At 39.0% G+C, this 15,311-nt stretch overlaps 2 protein-coding genes across 4 annotated transcripts in view; both read right to left on the bottom strand.

Annotated features, from left to right (window-relative positions):
* The window catches only part of Ssh2 (slingshot protein phosphatase 2), a 254,071-nt gene that overhangs the window by 155,310 nt on the left and 83,450 nt on the right, over nucleotides 1-15,311 (bottom strand). The window lies entirely within an intron of this gene.
* On the bottom strand, nucleotides 2,986-3,331 carry LOC100755284 (40S ribosomal protein S27-like). The gene has a single exon (XM_027426683.2). The coding sequence runs from the start codon at nucleotides 3,314-3,316 to the stop codon at nucleotides 3,062-3,064; it is 255 nt and encodes an 84-aa protein (XP_027282484.1). The 5' UTR covers nucleotides 3,317-3,331; the 3' UTR covers nucleotides 2,986-3,061.

Here is a 15,311-nt window from a genome sequence, read left to right as displayed (position 1 = left end):
CCTTGGTTTTAAACAGACCTTGAAAGAAAATACTCAACTTCATGTGTAAAACAAACAAACAAACAAACAAAAAAAAAAACCAAAAACAAAATAAGGATAGCTAAAACAATTCTGTACAATAAAAAGAACTTTTGGAGGTATCACCAACCCTGATTTTAAGCTGCACTACAGACCTATAGAAATAAAAACATCATGGTATTGACATAAAAACAGATAGGTTAATCAATGGACTGGAATCAAAGACCCATGGCTACCTGCTTTTTGATAAAGAAGCCAGAAATATACAATGGAAAAAAGAAGGCATCTTCAACAAATGGTGCTGGTCTAACTGGATGTCAGCATGTAGAAGAATGCAATCTCTATTTACCCTTCACAAAACTCAAGTACAAGTGGATCAAAGAACTCAACATAAAACCAGATATGTTGAACCTAATAGAAGAGAAAGTGGGGAATAGCTTTGAATGTATTGCCACAGGAGACAACTTTCTGAACAGGACACCAATACATAGGCACTAAGATTGACAATAAATGAGACTGTATGAAACTAAAAAGCTTCTATAAGGCAAAGGACAATGTGAATAGAATGGGAAAAGATTTTCACCAACTCCACTTCTTTATATATCTGAAATATACAAAGAACTCAATAAACTAGATAACAACAAACCAAATAATCCAATTAAAAAGTGAAGTACAGAACTAAACAGAGAATTCTCAACAGAGGAATCTCAAGTGGCCAAGAACTTGAAGAAATGTTCAACATCCTTAGCCACCAGGGAAATGTAAATCAAAATGGCTCTGAGATTTCATCTTACACCTGTCAGAATGGCTAAGATCAAAACAACAAGTGACAGCTCATGCTGGCGAGAATGTGGAAGGAGGGGAACTCTCCTCTATTGATGGTGGGAGTGGAGACTTGTATAGCCACTTTGGAAATCAATATGGCAGTTTTCCAGAAAATTGGGACTCTATCTACCTTAAGACCCAGCTATATCACTCCTGGAATTTACCCAAAGATGGTCCAACCTACCATAAGGATACTTGCTTGACTATGTTCATAGCAGCTTTATTCGTAATAGCCAGAAACTGAAAACAACCTACATGTCCCTCAACTGAAGAATGGATAAAGAAAATGTGGTACAATTATACAATGGGGAATATTTCAGCTGTTTAAAAAATAACAACATTGAAATCTGCAGGCAAATGGATGGAACTAGAAAAAGAAATCCTGAGTAAGGTAACTCAGATCTAGAAAGAAACATTATATGTACTCACTTATTCGTGGTATTAGCTGTAAAGTAAAGGATTATCCTGCTACAATCCACAGATGCAGAGAGGTTAAGTAACAAGGAGGGCTCAAGGGAGAATGCATGAATATCACTGGGAAGGGGAAATAGAATAGATATTGAGGGTGGACTGGGGGCAGGTGGGGATGGGAACAGGATGGATTAGGTGGAGGTAGGATGGAGGAAGAGAGTACTGGGAGAGATGACTGGAATTGGGGGGTATTGCGGGCAAAACAAAAGATACTAGAGGAAGTAAATATAGTCCAGAGCATTATAACCAAGAAAAGGTCAAATGAGGAATAAACCTTAGACTCATTTTACTATATTATATACTTTATTACTATTAAATTACTAGTCATATACTTGGCTTGTCAAATGTTCAACTAAGGGCAAAGAGCACGCGGCCAGGATTATAAGACAGAACTCTGCTTTTGTGCCACTATCTGATTTTCTAAAATTGAAAGTCCTTTCATGACTCTTATCTCACTTGAACCCCCCCCTGGGGCCAACACCCTGTAAGTCTGATCAGAACCTCATTTTTCAGATAATCTGTCTCATAGAAGTGAGATACTTTGTTCAAAGTAATTGAAGAAGGAGCATCAGAATTACTTTTCTGTCTCGGGAGACATTTTGCCAGAACCAGCTGTTCCTTTTGCATTAAAGGAATGTTCCAGGTGCACTGCAAGGGTTGATCTAAGACTCTATTCAGACTCTGCTTCCTCTTACTCAAGTAAAATTCTAGACTCCATTCCTTGAACACTCCACACTCTGTTCATTTTCTGTATTGTAGCCCAAGCTCTCAACATGGTTATATGATTTGTTTTTCAGCCAGGACACACTGGTACAGATGAACTAATTGTTAAAATGCTGAAATATTTGTGTGCAATGAATCGTGGCTCCTCTGAATGTTCAAACTCAAACAGGCAGGTTAATGTCTGGCACTGCAGGGGACTTCCAGATCCGGTTCCTGCTTAGTCAAAATAGCTGACTGTGCCATATAAATTAAATATTTTGAATATCTTTTCCTGCACCAAGTCACATTTTCTTCTGCTGTCTAAACTCTGTTTATTTTGGTTTTAGTGTGGGAGATTTAGCCTAGGGCCTCACACATGCTAAGCACATGCTCTATCATTGAGCTAAATCCCTATCTGTTCTCTAACTTTGATTTTTTATTAATGAATTTATTTATTTTACATCTCAGCTGCAGTTTCCTTTCCCTCCTCTCCTCCCACTCCCTCCCTCCCCATTCTCCCTGTGTTCCCACTTCCAATCTATACTCCTCATTTCTGTTTAGGAAAGCACAGGCCCCGCCTGAGTATCAATAAAACATGACAGATCAAGTTGCAGCAAGACTAAGCACCTCCCCACGTGACCCAGTATGAGGAGTAGGGTCCATTCACCCCTGGGCCAGTGCCTGTGTGTTCCTGCTGTCTCTATCTCCGGGTCTCTTACCTGTAGCTAGTTCTCTGCCTACTAGCCACACTCGAATCGCTGAATTCAGTTCTGGTTTGAATGCTGCTAGTCATTCAATTTACCATGCCTCCATAAGGATTTAAATTATAAAAGGAACTAAAAAGGAATTTTCTTTTAGTATTAAATATGCTAATTTTTATGGATCTGAAGAATTAGATTAGGATTAAACAAAATTATAAATTGAGATATTTAAAAGAAGAGGACACAAGCATTGAAGTGTAACAAAGGGGTGTTGCTTTTTTTTTTTTTTAAATCCAAAATGTGTTTATTGGGATGGTTCCCACTCATCTTGAGTCAGGTGCTTTTTAGTGCTGCTTCCTCCTGAAGGAGCATCCTTCTGTCAGCCTTGCTTTTCCGCCTGTGGGCTGACAGAGGACAGTGGAGCAGCCAACACACAAGACTACCGTTTGTGCATGGCTAAAGACCGTGATGATTTTATAGCGTCCTGGACACTTCACATCCATAAAGGAGGAATTGGGGCTCTGCACCGGGTGCTTTTTCTTGTGTTTCCTCTTTTCTGCTTCTGGAGAGGGATGAAGGAGATCCTTTTCGAGAGTCATGTTCTGGTAGGGAGCTCGAGGCGCTTTTTTTTTTTTTTTTTTAAAAAAAAACCAATTATTTCTAAACGGACAGCATGAGGTTTTCAAACTTTCTAAAGTTGTCTTCAAATTAGGGAGTAAACAAACACAGTTAATGGATCTGGCCAGAAAGAAATTAAAATATTAAGATATAGGCATTTTGCTATGATAGATTTTACAAGTGGGGAATGAATTGCTATCGTATTATTCATACTTAAACTCACTACATAGCAGAGGATGGATGACCTTTAACTTCTGACCCTTCTGTCTCCACCTGCGCAGTGCTGAGATTACAGGTGTGAGCTAGCACGCCTGATTTTAAGAGGTGCTAGAAGATCAAACCGTTGACTTAGTGCATGTCAGATAATCACTACCAACCAAGTTACGCCCTTGGCCCATTTGTAGATCTTTAAATAGGAAATAATCTATTTATTAAGAGCTGCTGAAATCTACAGGGGGCACAGAAGAATGTGAGACAATACCATATTCACAAAGTTTACCTGCCTGACGAGGTATAGTTATTATATTTGAGAAGTTGATCCAAAATTTTAATTAAAATGTGTTAAATTTAAAATTTACTTGTATCATTATTCTCTATGTGTGCATGTGTATGTATGAATATGCACGTGCTTGCGCATATGCCATGGTATGTGTGTGAAGGTTAAAAAACCAATTTTGTAGCATTAGTTCTCCCAGCCATCTTTCCCTGGATTCTGGGGAATCAAATTCATGTTACCACTCTTGTGTGGCAAGCACCTTTATCTGCTGAGCCATCACACAAGCCCTATCCAAAAACTTTTTAAATTTTAAGACAAAGTGTCACTATGTGCCCTTGGTTGGCCTGGAAAACTCTATGTAGACCAGGCTAGCCTTAACTCCTAGAGATCCACCTGCTTCTGCCTCCCAACTGCTGGGATTAAATGTGTATGCCACCACAACAGGCTGACCCCAGGCTTTTAGGTGTAAATGTGTGGAAAAAGGATAAGTCATAGGAATTTAGAAGCACTATCACTGTGAGCATGCTATTCCTAAGGCAGGTGGGCTTTGAACCCAGTTGTAAAGATTTTGGAGAGAGAGAGAAAGAGAGAGAGAGAGAGAGAGAGAGAGAGAGGAGAGAGGGAGGGAGAGATTGAGAGACTGACATTGGTATTGAGACATGAGAAAAAGGAAAGAATAGCAGAAATATAGTTGGGAATAGTAATGCACTGTCTAGTGAGTTGAAACCAGAGCTTGCTTTGAGGTGGGCTCCAAATGATAAATTTCAGGGATCTGGGTTCTGAACATGATCCATAGATGGGGAACCCAGAGATTTATTTATCATCATTTTGAAAAACTGAGTAAAATCATAAATATATTGACTCGATAGCAGTAAATCTTTAAGGAAAACATTTCCCCCAACCCCAGAAGCAGAGAACACTGGTCAATGTAATCACAGATCACCAGTAGAGGGCAGACAAGTCAAAGCTTACACTGTAGCTATACTGAAGAAAGTAACGTGTTAGCAGAAAATGCTAAGACAAAATATACATTCTTGTTGCTTAAAGGCTATTATCAGTACCTTAAATTTTAGGAAGAACCCAAATTATAAGATAAGTCTTTCACAGAAATCTGTGGTGTAAAATGCTTCTAAAGTTGCAAAATAAATGTGCTCATACAGGGCAGGCATACCAGGCATGCTACACCTGCCTTGCCTCTGTCTCTCCTACCCATCTCAGGCAGGTCCCAAAGGCTATCCAAATAAATGCCTAGCTATGTATATATCCAGGCTAGGATTCCAACCTGTGTTTTCCATTTCTTTTTGATCAACTAGGGAAATGCTTGTTCCTATGGTCTTAAAGTCAGGTGAGGTCATTGACTCAGCAGGCTGAAGAACTGTCATATAGGAAGGCTGATGGGGAGTCTTCAGTCTTACTAACTTAATATTCATGCATGAATATTAACAACTAAATAAAATGATTGATAATTTCAATAAATATTTAAAGGCTAAAGCTAGATTTTACAAATTATCATAAACTTGTTTTGTTTGATTGCTAAATGTGTTTTTAAGGATATAAGAGCAATGCTATTTAGTAGGTTGACTTTCTGCCATTTGGTGGAAGTAGTTTCCCTTCATGCTTTTATGAGTTCTTTTGTTCTTGTTTTCTTCCTTCATTTCTTTCTTTCCTTCCTTCCTCCTCCTCCTCCTCCTCCTCCTCCTCCTTCTTCTTCTTCTTCTTCTTCTTCTTCTTCTTTTTTGTTGAGGCAAAGTCTTGCTATGTTGTGCAGGTTTCAAACATGCCATTCTCTTGCCTCTAAAATATTGGGGACTCCTTCCACCCCTGCACATCTAGTAAAAGCCTTTAAGATTTGAGACGAAGATTTCTCTCTCTTTCATATAATCCTTTTCTTTTGCAGTCTTCATAAGGTAATTAGAGTTCAGATAAATGAAATAAGCATAGGAAGTCTATAATGACACAATCAAACCATTCAAATTATGCCATATTTGCAAGATATTTTTTAATCTAGAGTCCCCTGCCAAACTGAACTATGTGTTTATTGGGGAGAAAGGGAGCGAACAAAAAATGTGGAACATGGGTACACCTAATGGGATGTGTCCTTCTCCATGCAGATTCTAATATAGATGAGAATCACTTTAAAACATCCATCTACCCATCTTGTCACTAAAGGCACTCAAAACTCCAATAGATAGTTATAAGCATAAATGCAAAGAACCAGCAACTCCATAAAACTGTGCTTCCTGGAAACAGGAAAATGTTAAAAGGGATTCCCCAGACAGTATCCTAGTCAGTAAATACCTTTCCAAGCAACCACAGGAAATACTTATTACTGGCATACTTTCCAGAAGATCCTAACTTTTCTGATATTGCCTCCACAACTCATGAAAAGGATAACTAAGCCTCCAATGTGATGGTAAGATAAAACATTACATGTTACTAGAGAGGACTGAAAGGTAAGAGCTACAAGACTAACTAGCAATTATGTGGCTTTGAAAAACCAAACTAAACCAACTAAACATACACACACACACACACACACACACACACACACACACACACAGAGAGAGAGAGAGAGAGAGAGAGAGAGAGAGAGAGAGAGAGAGAGAGAGAGAGAAAGAGAGAAAGAGATTATTAGATACCCAATGTGGGTGCTTAAAATTGAGCTCAGGTCTTCTGGAAGAACAGTACACTGCTGAGCCATCTCTATAGCCCCTGGATTTTATTGGAAAATTAACTAGGAACAATGAAAAAAAAAGCATAGTTTGAATTTAGCTACTTTCTGCTTCTCTTCCCAAAGGTCCTTGGACTGTGCAACAGTTTCTACCTCTGCTACACAGGAGAACTGTCAAACATGAGGTCTTTCAACACCTAAATTTTTCTGTTCTCATATACTGTTTACATTGTTGTGTGATATTTTGATTATGTTCTGACAAATAAAGCTTGCTTGGAGTCAGAGGGCCGGGCCAGCCATTGACCAAAATTAACCATGGAGAACCATAGAGGTCTGGAGGACTGAAGAAAGAAAGGAGACAGGAAGTAGTAAGGTGGGGCAGAGAGAGAGAATCTCAGCCCTTTTTGGAGGAAGGAACAGGAGAGGTAGGAAGCAACTGGCAGCTGCTCCCTGCTTTTCTGATCTTTCAGGTTCTTACCCTGATATTCGACTCCCCATTTTTTATTGATAAGACTGATTAGATTAATGCATTCACCTGGCATCTAACTTGGTGCATGAAAGCATAAGATAGAGGATCACCCCTAGTTTGCAGCCGTTGCAGTTGCCATTGGTAGCCACGATTTTTGTCTTGCTCCAAGACTTTGTAGCAAGTCTGGGATTTTCCTGTTGCAGCCTTTCTACAACAGTCTCCATCTGCCACCCAAACTCCACAGGTGGGGACTCCAGTGGCACCTGGAGTTTCCCACCTGGGCTCCATGCCCCGCCTGGACGCAGTCATCCACGGCCAGCTGGCTCTGCCTGCAGGCAGTGCCCACCACACACGCTTCTTCCGCATGATCCCCTGTGTCCATTTTTCAGACAGCTGGCTCCCTTCCCTGGGGGTTGTAGGCTCCCATGGACCCCTCCTGGGGCTGCTGCCACACTAGGTAGCTAACTGTCTTGACACCCACTGGGGCTTCTATTTTTATTGCAACCACCACACACTCTCAGTTCTCAGCTACACCTGCTCTCAGCCAAGCTGTGCACAGGCTGTGTTCTCTGTCCACAGTCAGCTTCACACTTCACTGTTATCAGCAGCAGATTGGTGAGACAACTGGGAATTCTTAAAGGGTGAATTAGTTTTTAAAAAGGGGGGTGCAATAGTTTTTTCCCACGTTAAAGATGGCAAACAATATTATGATGGAGGGAATTAGGTCTCTGTATGATCCACAATGGATGGTTTAAAAATGGAACAATTAAGTGAGGGGATAATTAGTTGGTATTACATAATGCCAATTATAAATGTTATCAATTTGGTATTCTTGTTTTATTCCTAAAAAGTTGATTGATATGACTACTAAGATATAGGCCTTAAATAATGCAATTTTGACTGATAAGTTACAACAAGTCTTAGAAAAATTTACTAAAACAGATAATAGAGATACTCAGACCCAGACAGAGGAATTAAAAGGAGAACCAACCTCACCATTACATTATGAAATTAGATTGGAATAGCTCAAGGTTATAAAAAAAATCAACCTTAATTTATCCAGTCCCCATACAGGAATAACCACAAAATGACAGGTATCCCCAAGGCTATGGAAGAGCTGACTGGATTCAGTTTGAGGAGATTTAAGGGGACGATAGTCTCATATGGTATGCATTCACCTTTTGTGAGGAAGATATTAAACTCTTGGGCAACTACTAACAGAATTATCCCACAAGACTGGAAAGATTTGGTTACAGCAGTATTGGAACCTGGTCCTCAATTACAGTGGAGGACCTGGTGGGAAGATGAGGCTAGAACCATTGGACAACAAAGGAGGGATAGAGGTATTGAAATTTCCCAAAACCAACTTCTTGGAGAGGGCAATTATGTTGATGTACAAAGACAGTCAACACAACTTAGCTCTATGCCATGCAGCAGCTTTGAATGCTTAGGACAGAGTTGAAGAAGTCAGAAAGAGAACCGAGTCATTTGCTAAAGTTATACATGGCCCAAAAGAAACCTTCCTTGACTTTTTACAAAGATTGACTTCAGCTGTAAACAGATATCAGACCCAGAAGTGAGACAAACAGTAATTGAATCTTTGGCTTTTGAAAATGCTAATTTAGAATGCAAAATGGTGATTAGGCCTTTAAAGGCTAGATCAGCACCCATAGATGAATGGATTAGAAAACTAACCTATAAGACTAACAAATGCTTGGTTGGGTGGTGGTGGTACATGCCTTTAATCCCAGCACTTGAGAGAATGAGGCATCTGGTTGTTTGTGAGTTCGAGTCCAGCCTGGCTTACAGAGCTAGTTCTAGAACAGCCAAAGCTGTTATACAGAGAAACCCTTTCTCGAAAAAAAAAAAAACAAAAAACAAAACACTAACAAATGCTTTTCATTTGATCAGATATAACTTGCCAAAAGGGAACCTCCCTAAAGCTAGGGTTGAGGTAGGGTTTTTGTTTTTGTCTGTCCAGGAGAATGAAGGCATCCAACTAAGGAATCTGAAGACCACTGAACAAATGAGACATCTGAAGAAAAAGGAGGAATCATCCAGAGAAAATGTTCCAAGAAAAAGTGTAAATTGGCCTATTGGTATATCACATTTCCAACAGGATAAAATTTTATAAATCTTTCCAAATGTTTGTTTCTGCTGTTCTCTACAGACATATAATACAAATGGTCTTTTTATAGTCCCAGTTCAATTAAAAATTAAAGCTGGCTTTGGAATTGGAGTGTAGCTCTCTCCTTCTCTAAACCCAAGCACACTTGTTAAAGGAAAATCCAAAATCTCTGTCTCATGTCAGAAAAGCCACCTGATATGGGACAGAAGAAAAACCAAAATTAAGGGGACTATTCTATTGCCACTAATTTCACAATTCTTTGGTTTTATTTTTACTCTTTAAAACTTTTCTTAATGTATAAATATTATCTCAACATTTATAAGATTAGTATATATATTTTAAACTTTTTGTCATGATACTAATGATCACATAGAGCACTAACTAAAGGTTCCATCTAGTTTCCTGTGATTTCAGGTTTGATTCTCTATCAGGTAACTAGGAATTATGTTTTTGTACCACAAACTGTGGTCCTTTAACCTCTTTGGGATCTGCTGCATATGACATTTAAAATGTTTAAGGTTTCTGCCGTGAACCATGACCATGCCTACCAGTGACCTTTCAAATCTCCAAAAAGAGAATGGGGCCCCATAACAATGATGTCACCTGAATTGTGGTAATGCCACTAAGCTGACAAACCTCCCAAAGATCAGCTTTGGACTACAAACTGCTCAGAACAATTTTGAGGTGTCTAGCTGAGGTGATCCAGCCTCACAGACCACTCTAGCCAGGACTTCAGACAAGCCCTGCACTTCCCCATTACACAGAGACTGGACAACATGATACAGCTACCTCTCCCAGGACTTGACAATTATCCCAATTTTTTTTTCAGGGTTCCCTGAAGCTGAAGATGCCTTCACCCCCAGACAACAGGAAGTAATTTTAAGAACATGATGTCTACATTCCCCACATGTGAGGTGGGTGGTTTTTGGTCAGTAGGCTATGGATATTTGCCATCATTTAAGGGGGTTGGTTACAAGTTGTTATTGGTAATGGTCAGGAAAAAAACTGAACAAAGTGGGTTAGATTCAGGGAACTTCCTTGTTCTGAAAAGAAGAGGGGGGATATAGAAATGATAGGTTAAAAGGGTATATTGTTTAATCTACTTTTAAACCAAAAAAGCAACCACTACTTTTAACTATTTTACACTGGTATGGATTTTATATATTGACACAAAACTTAAGTTATTATTATTTTTTTATAAATTTTTATCTTTTTTGGGGGGGGTTGAGACAGGGTTTCTCTATGGCTTTGGAGGCTATCCTGGAATTAGCACTCATAGACCAGGCTGGTGTTGAGCTCACAGAGATCTGCCTGCCTCTGCCTCCCAAGTGCTGGATTTAAAGGCGTGCGCCACCACCACCCGGCTCAAATTTAAGGTAATTTTTGTTAGAACATACTGTACATACATTTCTACTCATGTTCAAGGTATTGTACCTGTACAGTTCATTTAACAGTGTAATGTAAATTTCTAGTTCCCAAAAGTTATTGTTACAAACTATTTAGGATAATAAAGAAATGCAGGTTATAATCAATCTTGTAGTCATGTTTTCAAGGTCAAACAGATATTTTAGACAGACAGGTGGTCTTTAAACACTTCAGAGATCTATTTCTTATAACATATGGGTTATTTTTTAATTTAATGGCAATGAGACACGTCTGCTCCTAGCAGCACCAATCTACTTCAGAGAAGATGATGAGCATCGAAGAAACTCCATATGGAGTTTACTTTGTGGCAAAAGTTAGCCACTGGGTAAGAAACTGCCCTTGGGGCTGGAGAGCTGGCTCAGAGGTGAAGAGCACTGACTGCTCTTCTAGAGGTCCTGGTTCAGTTCCCAGCAACCACATGGTGGTTCACAGCCATCTGTAAAGAGATCTGGTGCCCTCTTCTGGCCTGCAGACATGCATGCAGGCAGAATACTGTATATATAATAAATAAATAAATCTTAAAAAAAAAAAAGAAACTGCCGTTGCCTAGACTGTTGACAGTATGCTGTCCAAATTGGATGAGCAGGACACAAAAGAAAATGACTGCCAAACTTTGCCAAGACAAAGTGGGAAAGTCCTTCAAAAATCCTGCTTCACAGAAAAGTATATTGGATATTCTAGGTTTGTAGGCAGAAGATGGATGCCCAACATTACAGGGGCACCTTGGGTGATTGTTCAGGAAGCCAGTTGTTTCTGTCATTTCTTAGTTTTGGAAGCTGTTTGCTCTGTACTTCCTGTTTACTCAGGTAACATTACTTCCTTCTCAGGTATCCCATGGAGTTGAAGACTAGATAGTAAGTTATAGTTTTCCTTGTTACCAAATTCAGAAAAGAAACTCACAAAAGAGATGTAAAAGTGTACAAGGTTAAGAGACAAAAAAGTAAATTTTGGGTTGGTAATGCAAGTTAGGATAGAAAGTGAACTAGGTACAACACTTTGGACTCACCAAGATAGGATAGTTAATGGAGTATTTTCTCTGCATTTGCAAATGGACTGGACATTGTTAATGTAATTCTTGCCTGCATATAGCTGTATGTAATTATTGTATATAGTTTTGCTATGTTATTTGCTTTTTATTTAAACAAAAGGGAGAAATGTATGATACTTTGATTATGTTCTGACAAATAAAGCTTGCTTGGAGTCAGAGGGCCGGGCCAGCCACTAGCTGACCAAAATTAACCATGGAAAACCATAGAGGTCTGGAGGACTAGAAACAGAAAGGAGACAGGAAGTAGTAAGGTGGGGCAGAGAGAGAGAATCTCAGCCCTTTTTGGAGGAAGGAACAGGAGAGGTAGGAAGCAACTGGCAGCTGCTCCCTGATCTTTCAGGTTCTTACCCTGATATTTGACACCCATTTTTCTTATTTATAAGATAAATTAGATTAATGATTCACTACACACATTTATTTTAATTTTGTATGTTATTTATAGGTGTTTTACCTGCATATATATGTGTATGTGTATACCATGTGCATGCAGTCAGTGCCTGTCAAAGCCAGAAGGTGTTGGAGCTTCTGGAACCGGAGTTACCAAATGTTATAAGGCACCATGTAAGTCCTGGGATGTGAACCAGAGTCCTCTGCAACAGAGACTAATAATGTTTTAATTTAAAGACTGAGCTCTCTCTCTCCAGGCCTACGTATATCTATTGGGACTCCAGCCTTACATATATTTAAAATGTTCTCTAGACTCCAGTGAAAATATTTATGCATTAATTTTGAAATCCAGGATTGAGTAGAGAAGAAGATGGGGGAGTTGTTTGATACTAGTGATTGAACCTGGGGCCTTGTGCATGATTGAGAAGCTCTGTACTTCCAAATCACATCCCAAGGATAAGGTGATATCTTTTATGTAACATGGATGAGTGACATTGCCTTTAATACTCTATGGTTCAAAGTGGATGCTCATGCCCACAAAGTTTAAAGCTGCCTATACCTCATACCAACTTTGCAGGCTCCATGCATGTTCCTTAATAGTTTACCCACCAAAGGCTCTGCTAATTTCCAAGACTCTACAATGATACTATAACTGCAAATCAAGCTTTTGTTCAACCTGTCATGTCCTTGGACTACTTCCTCCTCCTGTGTGTTTAGTGTCTTTATTTTTAGATAGGAACACCTACAAAAACAGACATCATCATTGCCTTGACCACGTAAGAGGAACTGTCATGGTCAAGGTTAGAGTACTGACATACTAAATGAATTTTAAGTACTTGTCATTATAGACTTTGTCCTGCCACATAATATAAAACAAAGAAACTAGAATTTGATTAGAGGTCATAGTCCCAAGCAGGTCAGTGTCTGTCTGGTAAACCAGGATATACTATTTATCTCTAGCCTATAGCTTATGACTAAATCAGAACAACATAAACTAAATATTTTTATAATCTCATTCTATAGACATTAGTGTTTTTGGATGTCATAAAATAGTTCCCTTAAAATATTCAGAAAATTTTAATTTAGAAAAATATATACATGTGTCAAAGATGGGCTATAATATGCATGTTTAAAATCTTAGGCTCAAAATATTTTCTTATTTATGTTACATGTTTATTAGCTTTTTTCATTGTTTGTGACAAAATACATGACAGAAACAACCGAGGAGAAGAAAAGTTCATTTTGGTTCACGGTTTCAGAGAGATTTCAGTACAGCATTGCAAGGCAAGCAGGGCAGGCAGAGTGGCTCTGCTATGGTGGTGAGAGCATGAGGTGGAGGCTTACTTATACATGGTAGCAGACAGGAAACAAAGTTCAGGACAACAACCTAGCATCAAGTATAACTGTTAAAGGCCTTCCCCCTAGTTACCTATTTCTACCAGACAAGTCCCCACCTCCTAATTACCTCCCCCCAAGCCCTCAAAACAGTGTAATAGTGGAGAGCTGTCGTTCAAAATGAGCCCATGAGGGACACTTCAGATTCAAACCATAGCACCTATCCATCCAAGGCTGGTACAGATTTAGCTCCATGTTGTCATCCTTGGATTGGTCACTATGGCAGGAAGAATGGGATCTAATCAATCTTTCATTAATTCTTAAGGCTCAAAGGCTTTTATCTAGAGCTGACAATAACTGGTAGGCCTGGTGGAACAGGCCTGTAATCTCAGCTTCTTTGGAGGCTACGGTAAGAAGATCTCAAACCCAAGGCCTACACAGGCTACAGAACAAGTTCAAAGCCAGCCTGAGCAATTTAGTGAGACTCTGTATCAAAATTAAACAAATGAATACTTTCCATGTGTGTGGTGTCACACACAACTTTAATCTCAGCACTGGGGAAGCAGAGGCAGGGGGCTGTCTATAAATTAGAAGCCAGCCAGGTTTACATAGTTACATTATGATGAGACACTGTCTCAAACAAATGAAACAACCTTCCCACCAAACCAAAAAAAACAAAAACAAAAACAAACAAACAAACAAAAAAAACCACCCTAAAGCCCCACCACCACCAAAAACAAACTTTAAAAAATGGTTTAGCGATATAGATCAGTGGTAGAGGCCCTGCCAAATATCTGTGAGTCCCTAGGATCAATCCCTAGTACGGAGAGAAAGGGGAAAAAATCAAAAGTCATATGACTATGCCCAATTCTCAAAGAACTATAGTCCCACCAGTCTGTTGGAGGAGAACCAGAGACACTAGCAAATATAATTAAATGACTAGAATAAGCATAGATAAGAACACTGCCATGTAAAGATGATTTTAGCATTACACAGACTGAGGAGATTATATTTAGGAGTGTGTGTGTGTGTAACAACAATTAAGAAAAAGAGACCAAGTATTTGAGTGAGAACAAAGGGGATACATTGGAGAAGTTGGAGGGAATTAAAGGAAGGGGGAAAGAATGTAAATATAATTTCAAAAATTAAGAAATGTTATGAAAAGGGTAGTTTTAGTTGTAAAGAATTGTACTTAAAGATGTAAAGTTCACACAATTAAATATGAGGGGAAGTTTAAAAATGTAATGATTATATTTTAAAAAATAATAGAGATAGAAAAAAGGGAAGGAAAAAGGAAAACAATAAAATGCTGCCATATATATGGTAACTCATACTTCCCTGCACTTAAGGGGAGGTAGATGAATTATGAATTCTAGGCCAGCCTGATCTACACAGGGTAGTCCACGACAGCCCAGACTATAGTGTGAGACCCTGTCTCAACAAAACAACCAGGAAAAGAGAAGTGTAATAATGCCTTCAGGTTTCTATTTTCTACTCTCTTTTGATCTTACATAATTTGTATTCTTAGATCATTGGCACCAACCATGCCAAGCATCCATCATCTTAATAAGAGGGTCCAGAAAAAATAATTTTCACTCCTAAGATCTGTATAAATTTCTTACAATGACACTGATTGGATCTGTTATCAAAGTATTTGTTCTAGTTTGCTTTCTGTGGCTGTGATAAACACCACGACCAAAATTGAGGAAGAAAGGGTTTATTTCATCTTACAGGTTACAGTCAACAAACCATTCTTTATCTTTCAATTTCTTTTTTCATATTTTTTTAAGTGTATGGGTGCTTTTCCTGCTTGTATATTAGGACACCACATGCATGCAGTGCCTAAAGAGGCCAGAAGAGGGTCAGATCCCCTAGAATAAGAGTTACAGTCTATTTGTGAGATGCTGTATGGGTGCTGGGAATTGATGCTGGGATCCTCTGGGAGAGAAGCAAGTGCTCTTAATTGCCAAATCCTCTCTCTAGCTCCTTATCTTTTCTATCTCAAACACAATCTGCA

This window comes from Cricetulus griseus, chromosome 7 (assembly GCF_003668045.3).
Source record: "Cricetulus griseus strain 17A/GY chromosome 7, alternate assembly CriGri-PICRH-1.0, whole genome shotgun sequence".
Taxonomy (NCBI): Eukaryota; Metazoa; Chordata; class Mammalia; order Rodentia; family Cricetidae; genus Cricetulus; species Cricetulus griseus.
The sequence above is the reverse complement of the archived record's forward strand: the minus strand, read 5'-3'. Positions and strand labels throughout refer to the sequence as shown.

Coding starts and splice junctions, on each gene's coding strand:
- LOC100755284 (XM_027426683.2), bottom strand. CDS start 3,316: ATGACTCTCGAAAAGGATCTCCTTCATCCCTCTCCAGAAGCAGAAAAG.